This window comes from Pleurodeles waltl, chromosome 10 (genome assembly GCF_031143425.1).
Source record: "Pleurodeles waltl isolate 20211129_DDA chromosome 10, aPleWal1.hap1.20221129, whole genome shotgun sequence".
NCBI lineage: Eukaryota > Metazoa > Chordata > Amphibia > Caudata > Salamandridae > Pleurodeles > Pleurodeles waltl.
In genome coordinates, this window is record NC_090449.1 from 891,926,547 (window position 1) to 891,947,580 (window position 21,034).

Below are 21,034 nucleotides of genomic sequence, written 5' to 3' on the forward strand. Positions count from 1 at the left end.
TATGGTAATCATAGTCTCCTCCCACATTTAACACCAAAATCGAATTTGAACTAGCAATGGTAGCCCAAATAATTCCAGATACAGAGGTCTTGTAAAATAAACCAGGGATTTCCAGCAATCGGATAGTAGTTACACAAGAATTGATTTGGCATCCTGTTTCTCTTCCTTTCAAGTGCACCTAGTGTTATATGTAAACACCTAGTAGACCTGTGAAGCATGATTTGATATTCAAGCAGTATTTGACCTATGTCAAAAAGGATGCTCACAGCCATCACCACCACCCCACCCCCCACCCCCTTTGCCTATTCTGTCTGGTACAGAGGAGTTATCTCTGCCCATTAAGGGCTGCCTCTTATTTGCTTCTGGGGGGCACTTCACATCTTTTTCATACCTTTTCAAATGCCAATTAATGGCAGGGAGAAGTGGGAGAGCACATGCAAATTTAGCCTCTGGAACCTCAAGTGGTGAAAAGGTAACTTTCTAAAAGTTATTTCCATTAATATTTATTACAAATTCAACTTTGCCAATAAATGTGATGTTTAATATCTAATAAAAATAGTTCTTTAATTATTTTTCTAGCTTGTCCCATTCCTGAGATACATATTGGGATTTTTAATCTGTGCGCTTTGTTTCTACATAGGACAACTAGACCTGCCACTGTGAAAAATAGCTTTTAGGGGCTAGTCACTGCAAGGACATGTTTACTTCAAATTTCTACACGTTTTATACTGTCAGTGTATTGGATGGCACAATAGGTGTTGCAGTCCACTAGGGACTTTTAACTTACAGGCCCTGGGTACATTTTTACCATATGCTAATATGATTATATGTCCATTTAGAAGTGTACCAATTTCAGCTTGTTGAAAGAAGGAGCACATCCACTTTACCTCTGGTTAGCATGGGTAAAGTGCACAGAGCTCTACAGCCATCAAAAAACAGTAAAGGTAGAATTGTGGGGGTACACCGCACAAAAGGTGGTCATTTCTGCATACAATATGCCCCTGTCCTGGATTACCAGGTATCAGAGCATCCTTGGAGGCTACACATATGTTAAATGTAAGACCTCTCAACATTCAGTATTGGCTAGGTAAACTTTTGGATCCTGTCCAGTTAACATGGAAGGCAGCCAGTTTTCCCTATTGTTCAAAAGGTGCCAAAAAAAAAAAAATGATTTGGGGCAGGGGTAAGAGAGTTAAACATACTTAAAACAGGTTTTCGAAAGCAAGGCTGAGACACTAAATGTAAGTTAAATAATATTTAGAACATTAATTTAATTTTTTTAAAGTGAGCAGTTTTTAAACAAAGGCACAGAGATCTTACAGATCTTGTAGAAAGTAAAATTAGTACCTTAAATGACACTAGGGACGTCAGCTCTTTTCACTGCTGATGCTTTGTAGTACTATTTTGTTTTTCTAAAGAGCAAGCCATGCAGAGTTTGTTTGAATGATTTCCAAATGAGTGTCAAGAACATTGTTGGCATGCCCTTAGGGGGCAAAGTGTTTTGCTCTGCTATTTGTGAACAGAAAAACTCCACAAAAGGCAATCCCACAGAGAAAACTTTGTAAACATTAGCTTTTCTGCATAAAAGTATTCACAGATGATAAGCTCCCTTAGAAATATTATACATATGTTGTGAAACTTAGTTAAGTTCTATTAGAGTGAAAATGATTGTGATGTGGGAAAACAACTAGAAAATTGCAACCCAACACTGCAGTACGTGTGTGTGTGTGTGTTACCCAGTACAGAATTCCATAAAAAAGGAAGTGACTCAATGTTAATGCCTAACGGGCACCACTAATTCTAAAAATCAGGATAAGACGAAATTTGCAAAGTGAGTTTGTTTGTGAGTTGTGACACTGTTCTATTTAAAATATTTACCAAATGTTGTTTGCTTTCGTTTTTTAAAGGATCTTACATTTGCACTGGAAGATCATAAAGTTAAAATTTTGCAATTGAGTGAACTTTTGGAACAAGAAAAACGTTTAGTTCTTGAACTACATCAGAAAATAGAATCACAAGAAGCTCAGTTGTCTCAAGAGCGCAGCAGAAATGCAGAGTCTCAGGTAATCCTGGAAGCTGAGAGAGTAAGAGCTGTGGAGCTCAACAGTGCTCTTGAGCGAGAAAAAGAACTATATGCCCAGCTTCAGTCTGCGGGTGAGAAGGAGCACAGTAGTGTACAAGATTCACATGGTACATTGATCATAGAGCTACAAAGTCAACTGGAAGAAAAGCATAATCGCATCGTAGAACTGGTCACTGAGAAAGAAGCACAAAACTTGGAAACTCTGCAATTGGGACAAAAGTTAGAAGAAGAAAGGCGTTCTTGTAAAAAAACCTTGCTTATGGAACAAGAAGCTAACAAATCATCACAGAAGAAGATAGAAGAATTGCAGTTGAAGGTAGAGGAACTTCAGTGGCAATTAGAGGAAAAATTGCAGCAGGTACAGAAGCTGCAAGAGCAAGATAGGTTGTTGCAAGAAAGAATCCAAGTTCTGCTCAGTAAAGAAAAGGATGACAAGAAAACAAACCAAAGTGAATCAGAACAAGAGAATGTGCTCTCTAATGTGGTGAGTCTTATAGAAATTCTCTCGCAACTTTCTGTGACCAAGCTTGAATAAATATTAAAGACTTAGACATATTGTGAAGTTTTAGTGTTTTTAAGTTCTTAGGCAGTGTTCATTTCGACTCTATGTGGCATAAGATATCTTCTTGGCTATTCAAATTGGGGATGGGCTCTTTATTCTGCAGTGAGATTGTGCGTTTTGGAGAGGAGCGATATCACCCCACTGTGTATGTATTGTTTTATGTATTTTCCTACATTCCTCATATATTAAAATTTCCTTTTAAAGTCTTAGGAAAAAGCTGGTAGAATTCTACATATAATATTAATTTTCAATAACCAGTAAGGTGTGAAAGCTAGAAAGAATGCATTGATAAGCCCAGGTTTGGCAAGAACATTGCAAAATCTTAGCTCTGTTCACTAGATTCTAACACTCCCAGCTTGACTTTGGTCATCCTCACTGGGGTAACCAAGACAGATTTTGCCATCTAGATGTGCTCCTATTTCCTCTCAACCTGGTTATCCTGTAAAAGTCTTTTAACTTCTGTCGCTTCGGTTTCCGCATGTGACAAAATTGGAAACATTGAAACCACATACACACAGAAAAAGGTGCTGTATGATTTTTTTATATATATTTTGCAGTTGCAAAACACCAATTATGTGTGACACTGGTCGTCTTTGCATAAGTAGACTTTGTTTAATTGAAATGGCCGTAGATTGAATGCTAACACAGGAAACTAAGTACTTTCATTTTAAAGAAAAAATGTTCTATTGAATTGTGTTTGTGCATGCTTTCTTCAAGCATTACTGAAGTAATCCCAAAAAGTAGCTTGTGCCTACTTATGGTATGCTTCAGGGTCTCTTTCAGGTTAAAACTCTTAAGCAACTGAGATTATCACTCCCCCTTTTATGGCTCTTTTCCAGATAACAGTGTCTGAGCAAAAAAACAAATCAAGATTTTAACATCAAAAACAGGTTCTCGGTTGCTCTTAATTTTCTCCATTGGTGTTCTTTGATTTCTGAATTATTTTTTTAATACATTTTTTTCTCAAAACGGAGTGTTTATTAATTGCATAAATTGATATAGAAAGTTATAACCATGGCCAATTGCTGATAGCAAAGCAAAAATAAGCCACATTTAGAATTTTCTACCAAGTCAGTTAAGATTCTATTACTAAAGCTATGCTAGCCACCACGGGAGGAATCATGTTGGGGGAAAATCTGCCAATAGTTCCAGATGCTGAAATCTCAAACACTGAATTGTGTGCATTATAGCAGCTTCTGCCAGAGAGGGAGAGTATGTTGTCATTGCCCATTCATTTAGTCTCGCTAACGTGTTTTGGTGATGGGAGTTGGGTGTGGATCCTGCACCTTCTTGTGGACACTAGTACTTAACCATTTCATGAACGTCTGCCACACTCTGCACGGCAGAATTTCACCAGCGTAATTCCTCCAGGCAAGTGAGTTGATCAGTCACCATAGAGTGGTTTTCATATAGACCACCATTATTATGGTTGTGTCTGCACCTCAGTAGAGTCGATGATGGAATATGAGAACTCTCCTATCTCCCAGTGTCTGCAAATCGGGTGGAGATGCTGCTGGTGGGGCAGGTAGTATGTGTGCCATTTTTACCAGATTTCCTTAAAAAATAACTTTGTGCCAGTGCAGGTGAGCATTTTGCTGAGCCACCTGCTTGGATATGCCTGAACCAACTTGTTAATCAGCTCATCCAGTTTTCTCTGGTTCAGTCATATCTGCCGAAGGAGGACACAGTTAACTTGCCATTGAATGGTAAGTCAACATTTTCCTGAAAGAAAATTCTAGTTGGTTAGCCAAAAATGAGTCAGCTTAAGCGGACGTTTAATGGCAGTAAAAGGTTTGGTTGTTTATTCGGCCTGAATTAATTCTGTGTTCAGCACGGATGTGGAGAAAAGAACAGAATATACTTTTGACATTGGCCCTCTAAGATTCACTACACTGTTTACGTAATCACCATCTGATGCCTGTTGTCAAGTTTTTATGTGTAAATATGATACTTACTTTTGGATTTCTGGTGTAGAAGTGGCACATAACCCACTTTCTGTATTACAGCTCACTAGTTCTCTCTGACAAGGGATTTTTCCATATTATCGTAATTTGTATGCAGTCCTAGTAAAGGAAATCAAGACCACCGTTTTAATTGCATTTCTGTAGTGCTTCATGGGGCTGATAAACCACTAAAGCTTATTCAGTAAGGGTAACACTACACTGTAGATGGTACTTGATTGTAAGAAATACATTGCAACTTATTTGAGGAGTGCTTTGGTGTCACATGTGGTGACTGTAATATTGCTGTGCTTAGGCAGGTAGTATGGTGAGGATTAGTGAGCTTTATGATAAGTTATTTGGTTATTGTGTTTAAATGGTAAAGTGTAGAGTCTGGCTGTGGCCTATGTTTGTGCTGTTGAGCAGTGCACTGCACTTCTCACACCTCTCTCTTGTAACTTCACCTATATTAGAAGCAAAATTAAATACAGTTAGAGATAGATGTTCATGTTTGCTTGCATTCCTTCATCTGAGTAAGTTCTGGTTCTTTTGTTGTAATTGAGGTCATCGGATTTTCTTGTGGGCAAAATAGTTTGTTCATTTGTCTGTTATTCCAGCATCATTGGTAAAGGGCAAGCCTCGGTCGTTACCTTTTTTTCCCCCCTGAATTTGAGTTGCTGTGGGGTGCTTCAACTATATCTTTTTCCATCAATTTGTAACTTTAGCACAGATTAGTGTTCTACTCAGATGCTTCTTCCTGCCTGCTTGTTTACAACAGAGCGTTTAGGTCTCTGAATATCTTTGGAACTTTGAAGAGTAAGTGGCCTTTGCTGTGGAAGACCGTTGGACGGTGCAGATTACCTTGAAGGCGGAACAACTGGTTACATGGAGCTAGTGAAGTGCTTGGAGCATTGGTGTAATGAGTGCCCACAGGTGAAGATGTAGAATCAGATTTGCAATATCTTTTTGGATATTCTGCATTTTTTTAGTAGAATGGGCCTCAAGGTACATGTACATTTGCATAGGCTACTGATAATAAGGGTGTCAGCTATGTGCATATTTCTGCTGATAGCCGCTGTGTGGGAAAAGCCTCAGGGTGTTTGTTGTGCAAAGGACACTTTTTGTGACTTGATTCTCTTGAGTGAAAGGTTAGCATCCAAAATCATTTTAAGGGATCTTTACTTAATTGCCTGCAGAATTGAAATTCTCATTTGATTGCCAGATTGTTGTTCGCTTCTCCATTATCCACAGATTGCCGAGGTGGTTGTGTAGAATAACAGATAGTCACATTTCTCTTTCATTTCCCCATGTGATCAGACTGAGTGGGACACCTCCAGTGACAGAACAAAAAGTTGGATTCTCCAGCAGAAAGAAGAAGCATCGGAGAGGAAAGAATCTGGATTTTCCACTCAAATAGAAATGAATGGCGGCGATGTGATGTCTGGCAGCGATGCAGCTGTTGAAAATATCAAGCATAGATTACAACAAGTGTCCTCAAAATTAAAGCATCTTGCAAGCAAGGCTGCCAAAAGGTACCTTTGGAAAGATGTTAAATGATGTGCATAATTTCATATGATATACCATCAGCAAACGTTTTCTTATGAAATTGATTTTAATGTTAGTGCACAAAATGCAGAATTCTCAAGAGCATTAAATATATCAATCTAAAGATCTTTATTGTCTTTAATTGCCATGGTTTATGAGTGCAGTGTGCATACAGTACACACCTGATGTAAATTTTCTCTTATTATCCCCAGTATATATTCATACTACTAGCTTGCAAGATACTCTCAAACTTACAGATCTTTAGATATAAACGTGGCTAGGCAGGCTAATGTGAAAAGCCTGTCCACCTCTGTTTTTTTCATTCTCTTTTCCAGTCCATTGAACTTAAACAGCCGATAAAAAGCCACGTGAAGTATAGCTGCACTCAAAACATGTTACCTTGAGTCTGATTTTATATGTGTCAGGAAACACTATTCCTTGAGTCTGATTTTTTTGTGGAGTAAAATGTGTGTGTGATAGTTTCACACAAGGGTTGGTATGTCTTCTTTTTGGGCTTGGTGAGCACTAGATGAACGTCAGATATATTAATATGTAAAACCGTAGACTTTTGAGAGGTAGACATTTTTTTTCAGATCTTTGTATCTATAGGACATGTATGTCTTGCCGGCGACCGGCCCACTAGCATCCTTCACACGCCTCCCTGTTTGCTTCTATTGTGTACTAATTATGTAACGCTAAGTACACTGACATGCAAATGCCATATACTCGTAAGCTGTTGCAGTCTTTCCCCTGCCAGCCCGTTCTGGAAATGTTCCATGTAAATCTGGCCATCCCTTCCACTCTCCCCTGCACACTTAATGTACCATCAGACTGCACAGAGATCCCATGTAGGTGTTCAGTTGGTTTCTGTCAATATCCCACTGGCCCCTAATCCTCTCCACCCCCATTTACTTTTGGTGCCCTTGTACAGAGTTTGTCACACAGTACTGGCATGATCATAGAACGTGCATCGTATTTCTGCACTGATGCATTTTCCTGGAACTGATTAACAGCTCCCTCACGTCACATTGTGACCTACGTTTTGCTTTCCTGAATTCCTCTTGGTATATTAAATAATTGAACTTTAGGAAATTGTGCATTTTGTTATGTTGCAATGAATTACTACTGTGGTATTAGTGCCTTGGATGCTTGTGCATAATACCTTGTTTGTTGAATTGACATTTGATCCATCTGTAGAGCGATCTTGAAGCCATACAGGGGACTGGTTTGTTTTTTGGACGACCTAATCAGTAAATAAACGCAATTCTTCGATCTGTCAAGAAAGGATAGTAGTTCTTGCAAATGTTCGGCTTAAAGTTGGTTCTCTGAGCCGTGGCGGAACACCTAAACCTGTACTAATGCATCATATGTCTGTTTTCGTAGTTGCTTATTTCTCTTGTATGGTACTCTAATTTTTGTTTTGTGCAAATCATTAGAAGAATGAATGGATTTAAAAATGTCTGCTTTGCACTCCTATCAAAGTCGGTGATAGTAAATGTTCTCTTTTTTTTCAAGGATACAGTTCGAATCTGCTGATGATGAAGATTTTGTTTGGATGCAGAACAGCCTTCAAGACGTTCTTTCTCAGCTACAGAGGTTGCCTGAATTCCCGTCCCTTGGAGAGGTTAGGCTGTGGATACTTTTCTATATTGTTTTTGTAGTAGAGAGCATATGCTAGAGTCTGACTCTGTTAATGTACCGATATAGATTTATCTTAAGCCAGCCTTTTCTCAAAGTGATGACATACACAGTCACCTAGTGTAGGAAGTTGGCTCTGTATATACTATTTCAAAGTGAGAAATAGTGTGCACAGAGTCCAAGGGTTCCCCTTAGAGGTAAGATAGTGGCAAAGTTAGATAATTCTAATGCTCTATTTTGTGGTAGTGTGGTCGAGCAGTAGGCTTATCAGAGGGTAGTGTTAAGCATTTATTGTACATACACAGGCAATAAAGGAGGAACACACACTCAAAGACTTAACTCCAGGTGAATAGTTATTTTATAGAAAAATATATTTTCTTAGTTTAATTTAAGAACCACAGGTTCAAGATTTGCAGTAAACACTTTAAATGCAAGGTACTTCACTTAGATACTTTAGGAACTTTGAATGAAAGCAATATCATATACAGTCTTTGTAAAAATGGCAATAAGCTATTTTCAAAGTGGACACTGGGCAAAAATCCACAGTTCCTGGGGGAGGTAAGTAAAGGTTAGTTTAGGAGGTAAGTACAACACTTACAAGTCTCAGTTCTGGGACATAGGCAGCCCACCGTTGGGGGTTCAAGGCAACCCCAAAGTTAGCACACCAGCAGTTCAGGGCCGGTCAGGTGCAGAGGTCAAAGAGGTGCCCAAAACACATAGACGCCTATGGAGAACAGGGGTGCTCCGGTTCCAGTCTGCCAGCAGGTATGTCCCTGCGTCCTCGGGGGGAAGACCAGGGGGATTTGTTAGAGCACTGGAGGGGGGGGGGGGGACAAGTAGGCACACAAAACACACACTCAGCGGCATAGGGTCGGCCGGGTGCAGTGTGCAAAGCAGGCGCCTGGTTTCAGGTAGGAATCAATGAAGGCACCCGGGGGTCACTCTAGCGGTGCAGGCAGGCACAAGGGGGGCTTCTCGGGACAGCCACCATCTGGGCCTGGCAGAGGGTCGCCTGGCGGTCACTCCTGAGCTGAGGTTCGGTTCCTTCAGGTCCTGGGGGGTCCAAGTGCAGTGCTTGGTCCAGGCGTTGGGTTCCTTGTTACAGGCAGTCGCGGTCAGGGGGAGCCCCTGGTTTCGCTCTTCAGGTGTCGCCGTGGGTGCTCAGGGGGGTCGTCTCTGGTTAGTCATGGGCTCCCAGTCGCCGGGGAGTCCTCCCTGAGGTGTTTGTTCTCTGAATCTCGAGCCCAGGGCATCGTGTGCAGAGTGAGAAGTCTCACGCTTCCGGCGGGAAACGTGCAGTCTTTGGAAGTTGCATCTTTGTTGCAAAGAAGTAGCTGGTTTTGAGCAGGGCCGCTGCTCATGGGAGTTTCTTGGTCCTTTAGTCCAGGGCAGTCCTCTGAGGCTTCAGAGGTCGCTGGTCCCTGTCGCTGGTTGCAGGTTTTCGGAATTGGAGACAGGCCAGCAGGGCGGGGGCCAAAGCAGTTGTCGTCTTCCTCCTTCTCTGCAGGCTTGTAGGTCAGCAGTCCTTGTTTCTAAAGGTTACAGTAATCTAGTTTCCTAGGTTCCGGGGTGTCCCTAAATACTGAATTTAGGGGTGTGTTTAGTTCTGGGAGGGCAGTAGCCAATGGCTACTGTCCTTGAGGGTGGCTTCACCCTCTTTGTGCCTCCTCCCTGAGCAGAGGGGGGCACATCCCTAATCCTATTGGGGGAATCCTCCAAACTCAAGATGGAGGATTTCTCAAGGCAGGGGTCGCCTCACCTCAGGACACATTAGGGGCTGTACTGACTGGTGGATGACGACTCCTTGTTTTTCTCATTATCTCCTCCAGCCTTGCCGTCAGAAGTGGGGGCAATGGCCGGAGGGGCGGGCATCTCCAATAGATGGGATGCCCTGGGGCGCTGTAACAAAAGGGGTGAGCCTTTGAGGCTCATCGCCAGGTGTTGAAGTTTCTGCAGGGGGAGGTGAGAAGCACCTCCGCCCAGTACAGGCTTTGTTCCTGGCCACAGAGTGACAAAGGCACTCTCCCCATGTGGCCAGCAACATGTCTGGTGTGTGGCAGGCTGGCAGAAACTGGTCAGCCTACACTAGAAGTCGAATTGGTTTTCAGGGGGCATCTCTAAGATGCCCTCTGGGTGCATGTTACAATAAATTGCACACTGGCATCAGTGTGCATTTTCTGTGCTGAGAATTTTGATACCAAACTTCCCAGTTTTCAGTGTAGCCATTATGGAACTGTGGAGTTCGTGTTTGACAAACTCCCAGACCATATACTCTCATGGCTACCCTGCACTCACAATGTCTACGTTTTGCTTAGTCACTGTTGGGGCATAGTGATCATGCACATATACCCTCACCTGTGGAATAGTGCACCCTGCCTTAGGGCTGCAATGCCTGCTAGAGGGGTGACTTACCTATGCCACAGGCAGTGTGAGGTTGTCATGGCACTCTGAGGGGAGTGCCATGTGGACTTAGTCTTCTTCTCCCCACCAGTACACACAAGCTGTGAGGCAGTGTGCATATGCTGAGTGAGGGGTCCGCAGGGTGGCATAAGACATGCTGCAGCCCTTAGAGACCTTCCCTGGCATCAGGGCCCCTGGTACCAGGGGTACCAGTTACAAGGGGCTTATCTGAGTGCCAGGATTGTGCCAATTGTGGAAACAATGGTACATTTTAAGTGAAAGAACACTAGTGCTGGGGCCTGGTTAGCAGGGTCCCAGCACACTTCTCAGTCAAGTCAGCATCCTTATCAGGCAAAAAGTGGGGGTAACTGCAACAGGGAGCCATTTCCCTACACCTAGGACATTTGCAATGAATGTAATAATCAAATCTTTCTTACACTGAGTTTGAAGTGGAAATGTTTAACCAAATGTTTTTCCATCAAAGATGTGCAAGACATCTCAACAGTAGAGAGGTAACGTCTTTCTAGGCAGGGAAGATCTCTTGAGTGCTTATTTAGTGACCAATGGCACTTCAATGCAGGGGGGTATCAGTTTAGTTTGTATCCCTATGTGAGAAAGTAGCTCTTTCTAGCATGGTTTCCCCCACTTTTGGCCTGTTTGTGAGTGTATGTCAGTGTGTTTTTATGTGTCACTGGGATCCTGCTAGCCAGGACCCTGGTGCTCATAGTGAAAACCCTATATGTCAGTGTGTTTTGCCTGTCGCACTGGGATCCTGCTAGCCAGGATCCCAGTGCTCACAGTTTGTGGCCTAATGTGTGTTGTCAGTAGTGCTTAACTGTGTCACTGAGGCTCTGCTAACCAGAACCTCAGTGCTTATGTTCTCTCTGCGTTTAAATTTGTCACTATAGGCTAGTGACTTAATTTTCCAATTTCAATTGGCACACTGGACCCCCCCTTAAAAGTCCCTAGTATATGGTACCTAGGTCCCCAGGGCATTGGAGTTCCAGGAGATCCTTATGGGCTGCAGCATTTCTTTTGCCACCCATAAGGAGCTCAGACAAACTCTTTCACAAGACTGCCACTGCAGCCTGCGTGAAATAGTGCACACACTATTTCACAGCCATTTTCACTGCACCAAAGTAACTTATAAGTCACCTATATGTCTAACCTTCATTCAGTAAAGGCTAGGTGCAAAGTAACTAAGTGTGAGGGCACCCTTGCACTAGCAGAGGTGCCCCCACGAAGTCCAGGGCCAATTCCCCGGACTTTGTGAGTGCGGGACACCATTACACGTGTGCACTACATATAGGTCAATACCTATATGTAGCTTCACAATGGTAACCCAGAATATGGTCATATGAGGTGTCTAAGATCATGGAATTGCCCCCCCCTTCCAAATATGGTATTGGGGAGCCAATTCCATGCATCCTTGGGGCTCCACCATGGACCCCCAGTACTGCCAAACCAGCTCTCTGAGACTTGCACTACAGCTACAGCTGCTGCCACCTCAGACAGGGTTCTGCCCTCCTGGGGTCTGAGCAGCTCAGGGCTATTGAGGGTCTCTCCTTTGGGTTTCTCTTCAGATTCTACTCGCAAGTTTCCAGAAGGAATCCTCTGCAACTACTACTTCATCCTCTGACCTCGGATCGACCACAGACTGCTCCAGGAAACACTGTAACAGCAAACAAGTATCCAGAAGGGCTACTTTTCCTCTGCAACTTCAGCTCCAGCCAGCAACTTCAACAGTTTCCACGGTGTGCACGCTATCGGGACTCCCTGTCTTCACCCTGCACCAGAAGGACCAAAGAAATCTCCAGTGGAGTTACAGAGTCACTCCCCTGCTCTTTCAGGCACCTTCTAAGTCGACGACTGGTTCTCTTGGACTCCTCTCCTGGTGACGAGCGTGCTCATTGGAACACAGGTTGTGGATCCCTTCGACACAGACTGTCCCAAGGTCCTGCTGTTCAAATGTGGAGGAGGTAAGAGCTTTCTTTCCCCGTTAGTGACAGTACCCCTGTGCACCGCATCATCTTCACGTCCTGGGGCCTCTGTGCTCTATTTGCAAGAATCCTTAGTGCACAGCCTGGCCCAGGTCCTCAACACTCACTGAGTTGACCTCCGGCGGCGTGGGACCTTCTTTTGTAGTGCTGCACCTACCGCAATATTTATCTTCTTTGTCCCCGTGTCCAGGGACCTCTGTGGGTGCTGCCTGGTCATCTGTGGGTTCCCTCCAGTGTTGGGAACCCCCTCTGCCTTCTCAGTCCGAGTTGAGGCCCCCAGGTCCCTCCTGGGTCCAGGCAGTGCCACTTTGACGCACAATGTGACCTTGCTTAAACCAAGGCTTGTTGGATTAATCCAGCTCTGAAACCCACCTACATCCAGCATCTCTTTGTGAGACATCCATTGCATCACGCAGGAACCCGCAGCCATCTTCCTTTGGTGCATTTCTGCTGTCTTCGTCCAACCGGGGACTCTTCTTTTACACCCTTTTCTAGGTTGGCAGGGGCTCACGTCCTTCCTGGAACTTCTTCTGACTTCTGGACTTGGTCTCCTCTCTTCGCAGGTCTTCAGGTCCAGGAATCCACAATTTGTTGTTTGCAGTCTTGCTTGGTTCTTGCAATAACTCTAATCACGACTTATAGGGTGTCCTAAGGAGACTTGCAGTACTTTACTCCTTCTTTCCTGGCCTCTGGGGTGGGGTATTTTACTCACCTTTGTGGTTTTCTTACCCCCCCAGCGATTCTCTACACATTACACTTGTCTAGGGGGGAATTCGTGATTCGCATTCCACTTTCTTAGTATATGGTCTGTGTTGCCCCTAGACCTATTTTCTCCCTTTGTATTCTATAGCATTTCCTATTGTTTGCACTATCCTATGTCTAATTACTTACCTTATTTTGATGTCTAGTGTCTATATTGTGTATAATACTTACCTCCAGAAGGAGTATTGCTCGAAGATATTTTTGGCCTTGTGTCACCCAAATAAACTACCTTTATTTTTGGTAACACTGAGTATTGTCTTTACTTGTGTATAAGTACTGTGTAACTATAAGTGGTATTGAATGAGCTTTGCATGTCTCCTAGTTCAGCCTAAGCTGCTCTGCTATAGCTACCACTATCAGCCTGAACTGCTAGAAAACTACTACATTTCACTAATAAGGGATAACTGGACCTGGTATAAGGTGTAAATACCCAAGGTACCCACTACAAACCAGGCCAGCCTCCTACATTGGTGGTGCAGCGGTGAGATAAGTACTTGCAATTGCTTCACCACTTTGTTACTAGTGATTTTCACAACAAAAGCTTGCTCCAATACTTGGAGCTATACCCAAGTATACCTAGAAGTCCTTTCTAACTTTCTAAAAAGTTCTTTAACGTTTCCAAAAGTTTTACAAAGTTTCTGAAAACGTTTCTTCTTTTCTCTAAAAAGTTAGGCCTGCTAGTCTACTAACTTTTCACTCGCCTTGCTAACCTCTTTTTCTTCCAACTTGTATACTGTAGAAGCTACCCATAGAGTTGTGAAAACACCATATGAGAATCTTAACTTTAAAAAAATGAGGGGTCTCTGCATTGAAAGGAGTTTAGAGTTTGGGAAGAACCACAATAAGGAACTCCTCCTAAATCTTCTCCTGAAGGATGACCAGGGACTTAGCACTGGTCAGGAACAACCAGAGGGGGAGGTAAAGGAAGAGTCCAACCAGGCAGGCTCTGAGGAGCATTCTGATAATCCTGGGGAGGGTCTGTCCACTGATCTTTCTGTCAACAAGCCCCCTAGTGTAGCTGGGAGTGGGAAGGGATCACACACTAGTAGGGCTCGCTTCACACCTAGAGGCCAGGTCACTAGGGTGGCTCAAGTTAGGAAAAGATCTGCCTCTGCTAATTCCCATGTTACTTCTGTTCAGAAGCATCCCACACTTCTAGCCTTGAGGACCAGCCCCTAGATAGGAAACCCAGAAAGCTGAGGTTAGTGGAGGCCAGACTGAGACTACAGTAGCAACAGTTGACCTTAGACATGGAATCCCTGGCTGTGGAAATGGAAAGGGAGGAGTTGGGGTTAGTTCCCCATGGTAGCAGCAGCAGTTTCAGGAACTCCAATGTTAGGGAACCTACATTTAATTCCAGAAATCGGCACAAAGTTGTTCCCCCTTACAAGGATGGGGATGACATCTATAGGTGGTTTGCTGCACTTGAGAGGGCCTGTAAAGTTCAGAGGGGCTCTCAAGTTCAGTGGGCTGCTATCCTGTGGCTATCTTTTACTGGCATGGGGAGAGACGGCCTCCTTATTGTCAGGGAGGATGATGCAGATAACTACCATATACTAAAAAGTGCACTCTTAGATGGTCTGAGCTTAACCACTGAACAATACAGAATAAAGTTCAGAGAGACCAGAAAGGAGTCATCACAGGATTTGTCGGATTTAGTAGACTGTTCAGTGAAGGCCCTAAAAGGTTGGTTAAATGCAGGAAGGTGAATGACTAGGAACGCCTGTATAACTTAATTCTGAAAGAGCATATATTGAACTATTGTGTGTCTGATTTGTTGAATCAGTATCCTGTGGACTCAGATCCGACCTCTCCCCAAGAATTGGGAAAGAAGGCAGACAAATGGCTCAGAACAAGGGTGAGTAGAAAAGCTCATACTGAGGGTGACAAAGACAGCAAAAAGAAAGATTGCGAAAAATCTCAGAACAAGCATGGGGATAAAAGTAAACAAAAAGATCCTTCTTTGGATCCAAAACACTCTTCTGGGGTTGGGGATAAAACTTCTTTATCTTCTTCTCACTCTTCACACAGTCAGAAAAAGCCTTGGTGCTGTGTGTGCAGAGGTAAAGGCCATTGGCCAGGGGATAAGTCCTGCCCAGGGAAAGCCCCTGAGCCTACCACCACTAATACATTAAACTCTAGTGCCCCTAGCAGTAGTGGTAATACTGGTGGGACTACTGGCAATAGTCAACCTAAAAGTGTAGTTTTGTTCACTTTTGGGACCATCATAGATTCTGGTGTAGACAGTCTCAAGAGTTTCTGTCACACATGGTAGCATTGGCCTTGCCACCCTGGCTGGTTGTCCCCTTAACCTGGATAAGTACAGGCAGTCAATCTTAATAAATTATGTTGAGGCCCAGGCCTACAGGGACACAGGTGCCAATATCACTTTGGTGACTAAAAACCTGGTGTCACCCGCACAACACCTCCTTGGACAGAAGTACCAAGTTACTGTTTCAAAAACTCCACTCAGTCTCTCCCTTTTGCCGTAGTTCAACTTCGGTTGGAATTGAGTTACTGGCCCTAGGTAGGTGGTGGTATCACCTAGATTACCTGTAGATTGTCTCTTAGGAAGTGACCTAGAGGCCTCAGGTTGGGCTGAGGTAGAGTTTAGTACCCATGCATCCATGCTGGGCATCCCTGAGGAATTGCTTCCTCTCATTTCTGGTGAAATGAAAAAGCAAAGGAGAGAAAAGGCCTGAAATCTCAGGATCCCTCTCCACTAACAGGTAAGAAGGGCATCAAAGTATCCCTTACCCACCCTGCCACTGAGGATACCATTCTTGTGGTGAGAGAAACCTCTCCTGGGGGTGGAACCTGTACCAAGGGAGCCCTCAGCTACCACAGCTGGACTCCTAGAGGTAAAAGTACCTCTCTGTGGAACTAATCCAGAAGTGCAACATTGCACCATTTTAGTAAATATGGAGCATCCCTCCAGCCCTCCCAGAGAAACTTTAGTGCAGCAGCCCCTGCACCTCCTCTAAACACGTAGGACAGCAGCCCTGTCCTAGTGTGGAGCTTATAGGACAGCAGCCCTGCCCGGCTCCAACTCAAGAGAAACAGCAACCCTGTTCTCTCTTACAGCCAAATGGACAAAGTGTTTGCCAGGTTATGGCTTTGAGACAGCATCCCTGTCTAGCATTCTCTTCATTTGACATAGGCCCAGTGGACCAATCTCACTACCTAACTTTAAAACATACTAACAGGAACTCTGAGAATTTACACTCACACACACTGTTAGGTAAAAATCTCCAAACAGGGTGGTTTACACCCCTACAGGGAAGTAACCATACAGTGGATGATAAAGGGAGTTGTGTGAGAAAGTGGCATCTTTCTATCATGGTTACCCCCATTGTTGGCCTGTTTGTGAGTGTATGTCAGTGTGTTTTTACTGTGTCACAGGGATCCTGCTAGCCAGGACCCTAGTGCTCATAGTGAAAACCCTATATGTCAGTGTTTTTACTGTGTCACTGTGATCCTTCTAGGTAGGACCCCAGTGCTCATAGTGAAAACCCTATATGTCAGTGTGTTTTGCCTGTCTCACTGGGATCCTTCTAGCCAGGACCCCAGTTCTCATAGTTTGTGGCCTAATGTGTGTGTTGTCAGTAGTGCTTAACTGTGTCACTGAGGCTCTGCGAACCAGAACCTCAGTGCTTATGCTCTCTCTGTGTTTAAATTTGTCACTATAGGCTAGTGACTTCATTTACCAGTTTCAATTGGCACACTGGACCCTCCCCCCTTATAAGTCCCTAGCATATGGTACCTAGGGGTTCCAGGAGATCCTTATGGGCTGCAGCATTTCTTTTGTCACCCATAAGGAGCTCAGACAAACCCTTTCACAAGACTGCCACTGCAGCCTGCGTCAAATAGTGCTTACATTATTTCACAACCATTTTCACTGCACTTAAGTAACTTATAAGTCACCTATATGTCTAACCTTCATTTACTGAAGGCTAGGTGCAAAGTTACTAAGTGTGAGGGCACCCTTGCACTAGCAAAGGTGCCCCCATGCAGTCCAGGGCCAATTCCCCGGACTTTGTGAGTGTGGGACACCATTACACGTGTGCACTACATATAGGTCAATACCTATATGTAGCTTCACAATGGTAACCCCTAATATGGTCATGTAAGGTGTCTAAGATCATGGAAATGTCCCCTCGTTCCAAATCTGGTATTGGGGAGCCAATTCCATGCTTCCTGGGGGCTCCACCATGAACCCCCAGTACTGCCAAACCAGCTCTCTGAGGCCTACACTGCGGCTACAGCTTCTGCCACCTCACAGACAGGGTTCTGCCCTCCTGTGGTCTGAGCAGCTCAGTCTCAGGAAGTCAGAACAAAGCATTTTCTTTGGGAGGAGGGTGTTACACTCTCCCTTTGGAAATAGGTGTTACAGGCTGGGGAGGGGTAGCCTCCCCCAGCCTCTGGAAATGCTTTGAAGGGCACAGATGATGCCCTGCTTGCATAAGCCAGTCCACACCAGTGACAAGTGGACTTGTGCCTCACCAGGGACTATATCACAGGATGCACTAGCCTGACTTGGTGCGCCTTTAACTCGGTGGGCCCGATGCAGACCAGGCCAGTTCATCCTATCAAAATGGATGTGCTGCCACAGCAGGGTTTAGGTGTTGTGTTACATTTCTGCATGCAATAACAGATTACTCAGAGAGAAACAAAAATACCAGTCGGATGTGACACTGTGGAAATCACAAATATTTTGATTACACTTTAAACCACGCTTATAATTATGTAGCGAGCACCTGCTTTTCTCATCCCACTTAAGCAAGTTGATGGGCTGCTTCTGAGAGGTCACATCACAAGGAAGAAACAAGGTCCACAGCATAACCCACCTACCTCACACCCACACAGCTGTCCTGGACTACAGGAATGCTCCTGCACAGGTTAAAATCTGGTACATCTGAAATTGTCCAGGAAGCCTTAGCTGCCTCCTCAAGAATAAAGGCACATCTTTGACTTCGTGCTTCCCCAACTTACCCGGAGCCAGAGCGAGCCCTGTCCAACTAAAGGAGTTTTTTACGAGGCCATGTGCCTCATCTTTGGGCGGGCTGACCCCGTTACGGCACCTTTGGGCCCAAGGGCTTCATCTGAGGTGCCTTCGGGTTCCGCGCCGTCGGCTTCCGCCCAGGCCACCGAGGTCACCTCCGGATCCGTGCGCGGATCCGCACCGATGCCGGTCGCACCTTCTAGACCTTCCCCAGTGCCGGGTCGATTATTGACGCTCCCGACACCGGTAGTGCCCACTATCGACGTTGACCCAATTCTTATCCCCGATGACTCGGAGTTGGAGCAATGTCGGCCTACTCCTCCATCGGCTTCGGTGGGGCCTGTTCACACGAGGTCGGATTCAGACTCTTTCCTATGGGTACGAATACGGGGAGGAATTGGAGGGGTCCCTGAATACAAGGATGACCCTGCTATGTACTGGGCACAGGATTTGGATGAAGCCAGTGGTCTGGATACTTCTCCTGACGCTGGCATGCTGTCTCCTCCTACTGTGGCTAAGGCGGAGGGAGCGACTTACAGTTTGGTGGTCAAGTACGACCGGACCCAAGTTATCTGGTATCCAGACATATGGAGCATGTCCATCGATCCTCCACTCAGACTGCCTCTTCGGACGGATCTTCTGTCGCAGCAGCAGGGGGCGGTTCTCCACCCGAACCTGTCCAACCTGCGCCTTCATGCGTGGAGTTTGAGCGGCAACAGTTGACAGCATTTGCCCTTCCACCCAAAGTCTGCAATGTTATCTTGGCAGTCGGGTGTCCATCGACTAAAATTGTATACGCCTGTCAAACAAATCTGGTGATCCCCTTTCTGCCCCTCTGTCAGAGGTTCTTCTTTTCATTCTTTCTTTAGCCTAGCAGGGCTCTGCTTTGGGCACCCTTAAAGGGTATTTGTCTGCCTTTTCCGCCTTTCTTAGGCTACCTGATCAGCCCTCACTCTTTAAATCTCCTATTGTGAGTAGATTCTTAAGAGCTCACCCACTTATTTCCTCCCACTCCATTTATCATGCCTCAGTGGGATCTTAATCTTGTACTTACTTATTTGATGTGTACCCACTTTAAGCCAAGGCATAATTGCCCCTTGCAGCTCCTCACATTCAAAACTCTCTTTCTGGTCGCTATCACCTCTGCTCGCAGGGTGAGTGAGCTTCAGGCCCTTTCTTCAAAGCCTCCATACTTGATTGTACACCCTGACAAAGTGGTGTTACGCGCCAGAGCTTCCTTCCTTCCTAAGGTGGTTACACCATTTCATGTAGGCTACTCCATCACTTTGACTACCTTCTACATACCCCCACATCCTTCCAGTGAGGAGGAGAGACTCCACCGTCTGGACCCAAAAAGAGCATTGGCGTTCTACCTCAATCGTACTAAAGATTTCTGGGTGGACGATCAACTCTTTGTTGGCTATTTGGGTGCAAAGAAAGGGAAGGCGGTGCAAAAGCGTACCATCTCTCGATGGGTGCTTCTTTGCGTCAAACTGTGCTACGCTTTGGCTAAAAAGCAACCTCCTGAAGGCTTGCAAGCTCATTCCACCAGAGCAACTGCGGCTTCCACTGCATTAGCACGCGGAGTTCCTGTCCTGGATATCTGTCAGGCAGCTACATGGGCATCCCTGCACATGTTTGCTAAGCATTACTGCCTGGATAGTCAGGTCCGTCGAGACGGCTACTTTGGTCGTTCGGTCCTGCAGGACTTTCTAGTATGATCTTGGTTCGCAGCCCACCACCGAGGATGGCGTTGCTTTGATATCTATTCTATTCTAAGGTAAGGAATCTGCAACTAGAAGTCTCTATCAGATGTACAAGTTACTTACCTTCGGTAACACAATATCTGATAGAGACATATTCTATTTGCGGATTCCTTACCGCCCACCCATCCTCCCCGCTTGCGAACTGATTTCTAGGGAAAGGTATTCCCTCTTTTAGGTCCTTAGCTCTAGCGCACAAATCTCAGTGTTCTTAGGGGCTCTGTGCTCTGGCGTGGAAAGTCATTAAAAGAAACTGACGTCACTGCACAATGTTGGCGTCTATGTGCTACTCCTGACGTCATCACAGCGACCACAAAGCCTGCGGAGTTGATCGACGCCACCTTCCGATGCACAAGAGTATTGCTCGAAGAAAAATCTCCGGATCCAGTCTGACGCCTGGGGGAAAATTCTAAGGTAAGGAATCTGCAACTAGAATATGTCTCTACCAGATATTTTGTTACATCATGTTTGATGCAGTCACAGGAGTTTGTCAGTCAGAATCATTTTTTTGTTTTGGGTTATTAGTTGTGTCATTTTTGGAAGCTTGAAATTATACACAGTCATTTTGATGGGGATCTTTTATTTGGCTTTAGCAGTGTGTGGGGAAAGGAGCTGAAGAGTGTGGAATTGCCTTCCCCTGCTTCCCAAATGCTACAGCTTTCCACACACATCTGTCCTCTTATGTGACTTATTTCTATTTTGCCAGTTTACTATTGAGCCTTGCCTCTGTCGCTTCTTTGACTACGTGTAAGGAAATGCCTCCTTGGCATGGTTACCCCCTGACCTTTTGCCTTTGCTGATGCTAAGTTTTGAAAGTGTGCTGTGACCCTGCTAACCAGACCCCAGCACCAGTATTCTTTCCCTAAAATGTACCTTTGCTTTCACAATTGGCACAGCCCTGGCACTCAGATAAGTCCCTTGTAAATGGTACCAAGGGTCCTGATGCCAGAGAAGGTCTCTAAGGGCTGCAGCATGTCTTATGCCACCCGGAGGACCCCTCACTCAGCACATGCACACTGCCTTACAGCTTGTGTGTGCTGGTGGGGAGAAAATGACTAAGTCGCCATGGCACTCCCCTCAGAGTGCCATGCCAACCTCACACTGCCTGTGGCATAGGTAAGTCACCCCTCTAGCAGGCCTTACAGCCCTAAGGCAGGGTGCACTGTACCACAGGTGAGGGCATATGTGCATGAGCACTATGCCCCTACAGTATCTAAGCCAAACCTTAGACATTGTAAGTGCAGGGTAGCCATAAGAGTGTATGGTCTGGGAGTTTGTCAGACACAAACTCCACAGTTCCATAATGGCTGCACTGAAATCTGCACAATAAATGCACACT

General features: G+C 44.9%; 1 protein-coding gene across 10 annotated transcripts in view; it reads left to right on the forward strand.

Moving 5' to 3' along the window:
• The window catches only part of AKAP9 (A-kinase anchoring protein 9), a 969,300-nt gene that overhangs the window by 872,212 nt on the left and 76,054 nt on the right, over positions 1 to 21,034 (forward strand). For all 10 annotated transcript variants that reach the window (XM_069211620.1, XM_069211621.1, XM_069211624.1 and 7 more), the window contains 3 exons: positions 1,908 to 2,567; positions 5,903 to 6,117; positions 7,646 to 7,754. In XM_069211620.1, coding sequence (XP_069067721.1) covers positions 1,908 to 2,567; positions 5,903 to 6,117; positions 7,646 to 7,754 — 984 coding nt within the window. The remainder of the gene's footprint in view (positions 1 to 1,907; positions 2,568 to 5,902; positions 6,118 to 7,645; positions 7,755 to 21,034) is intronic.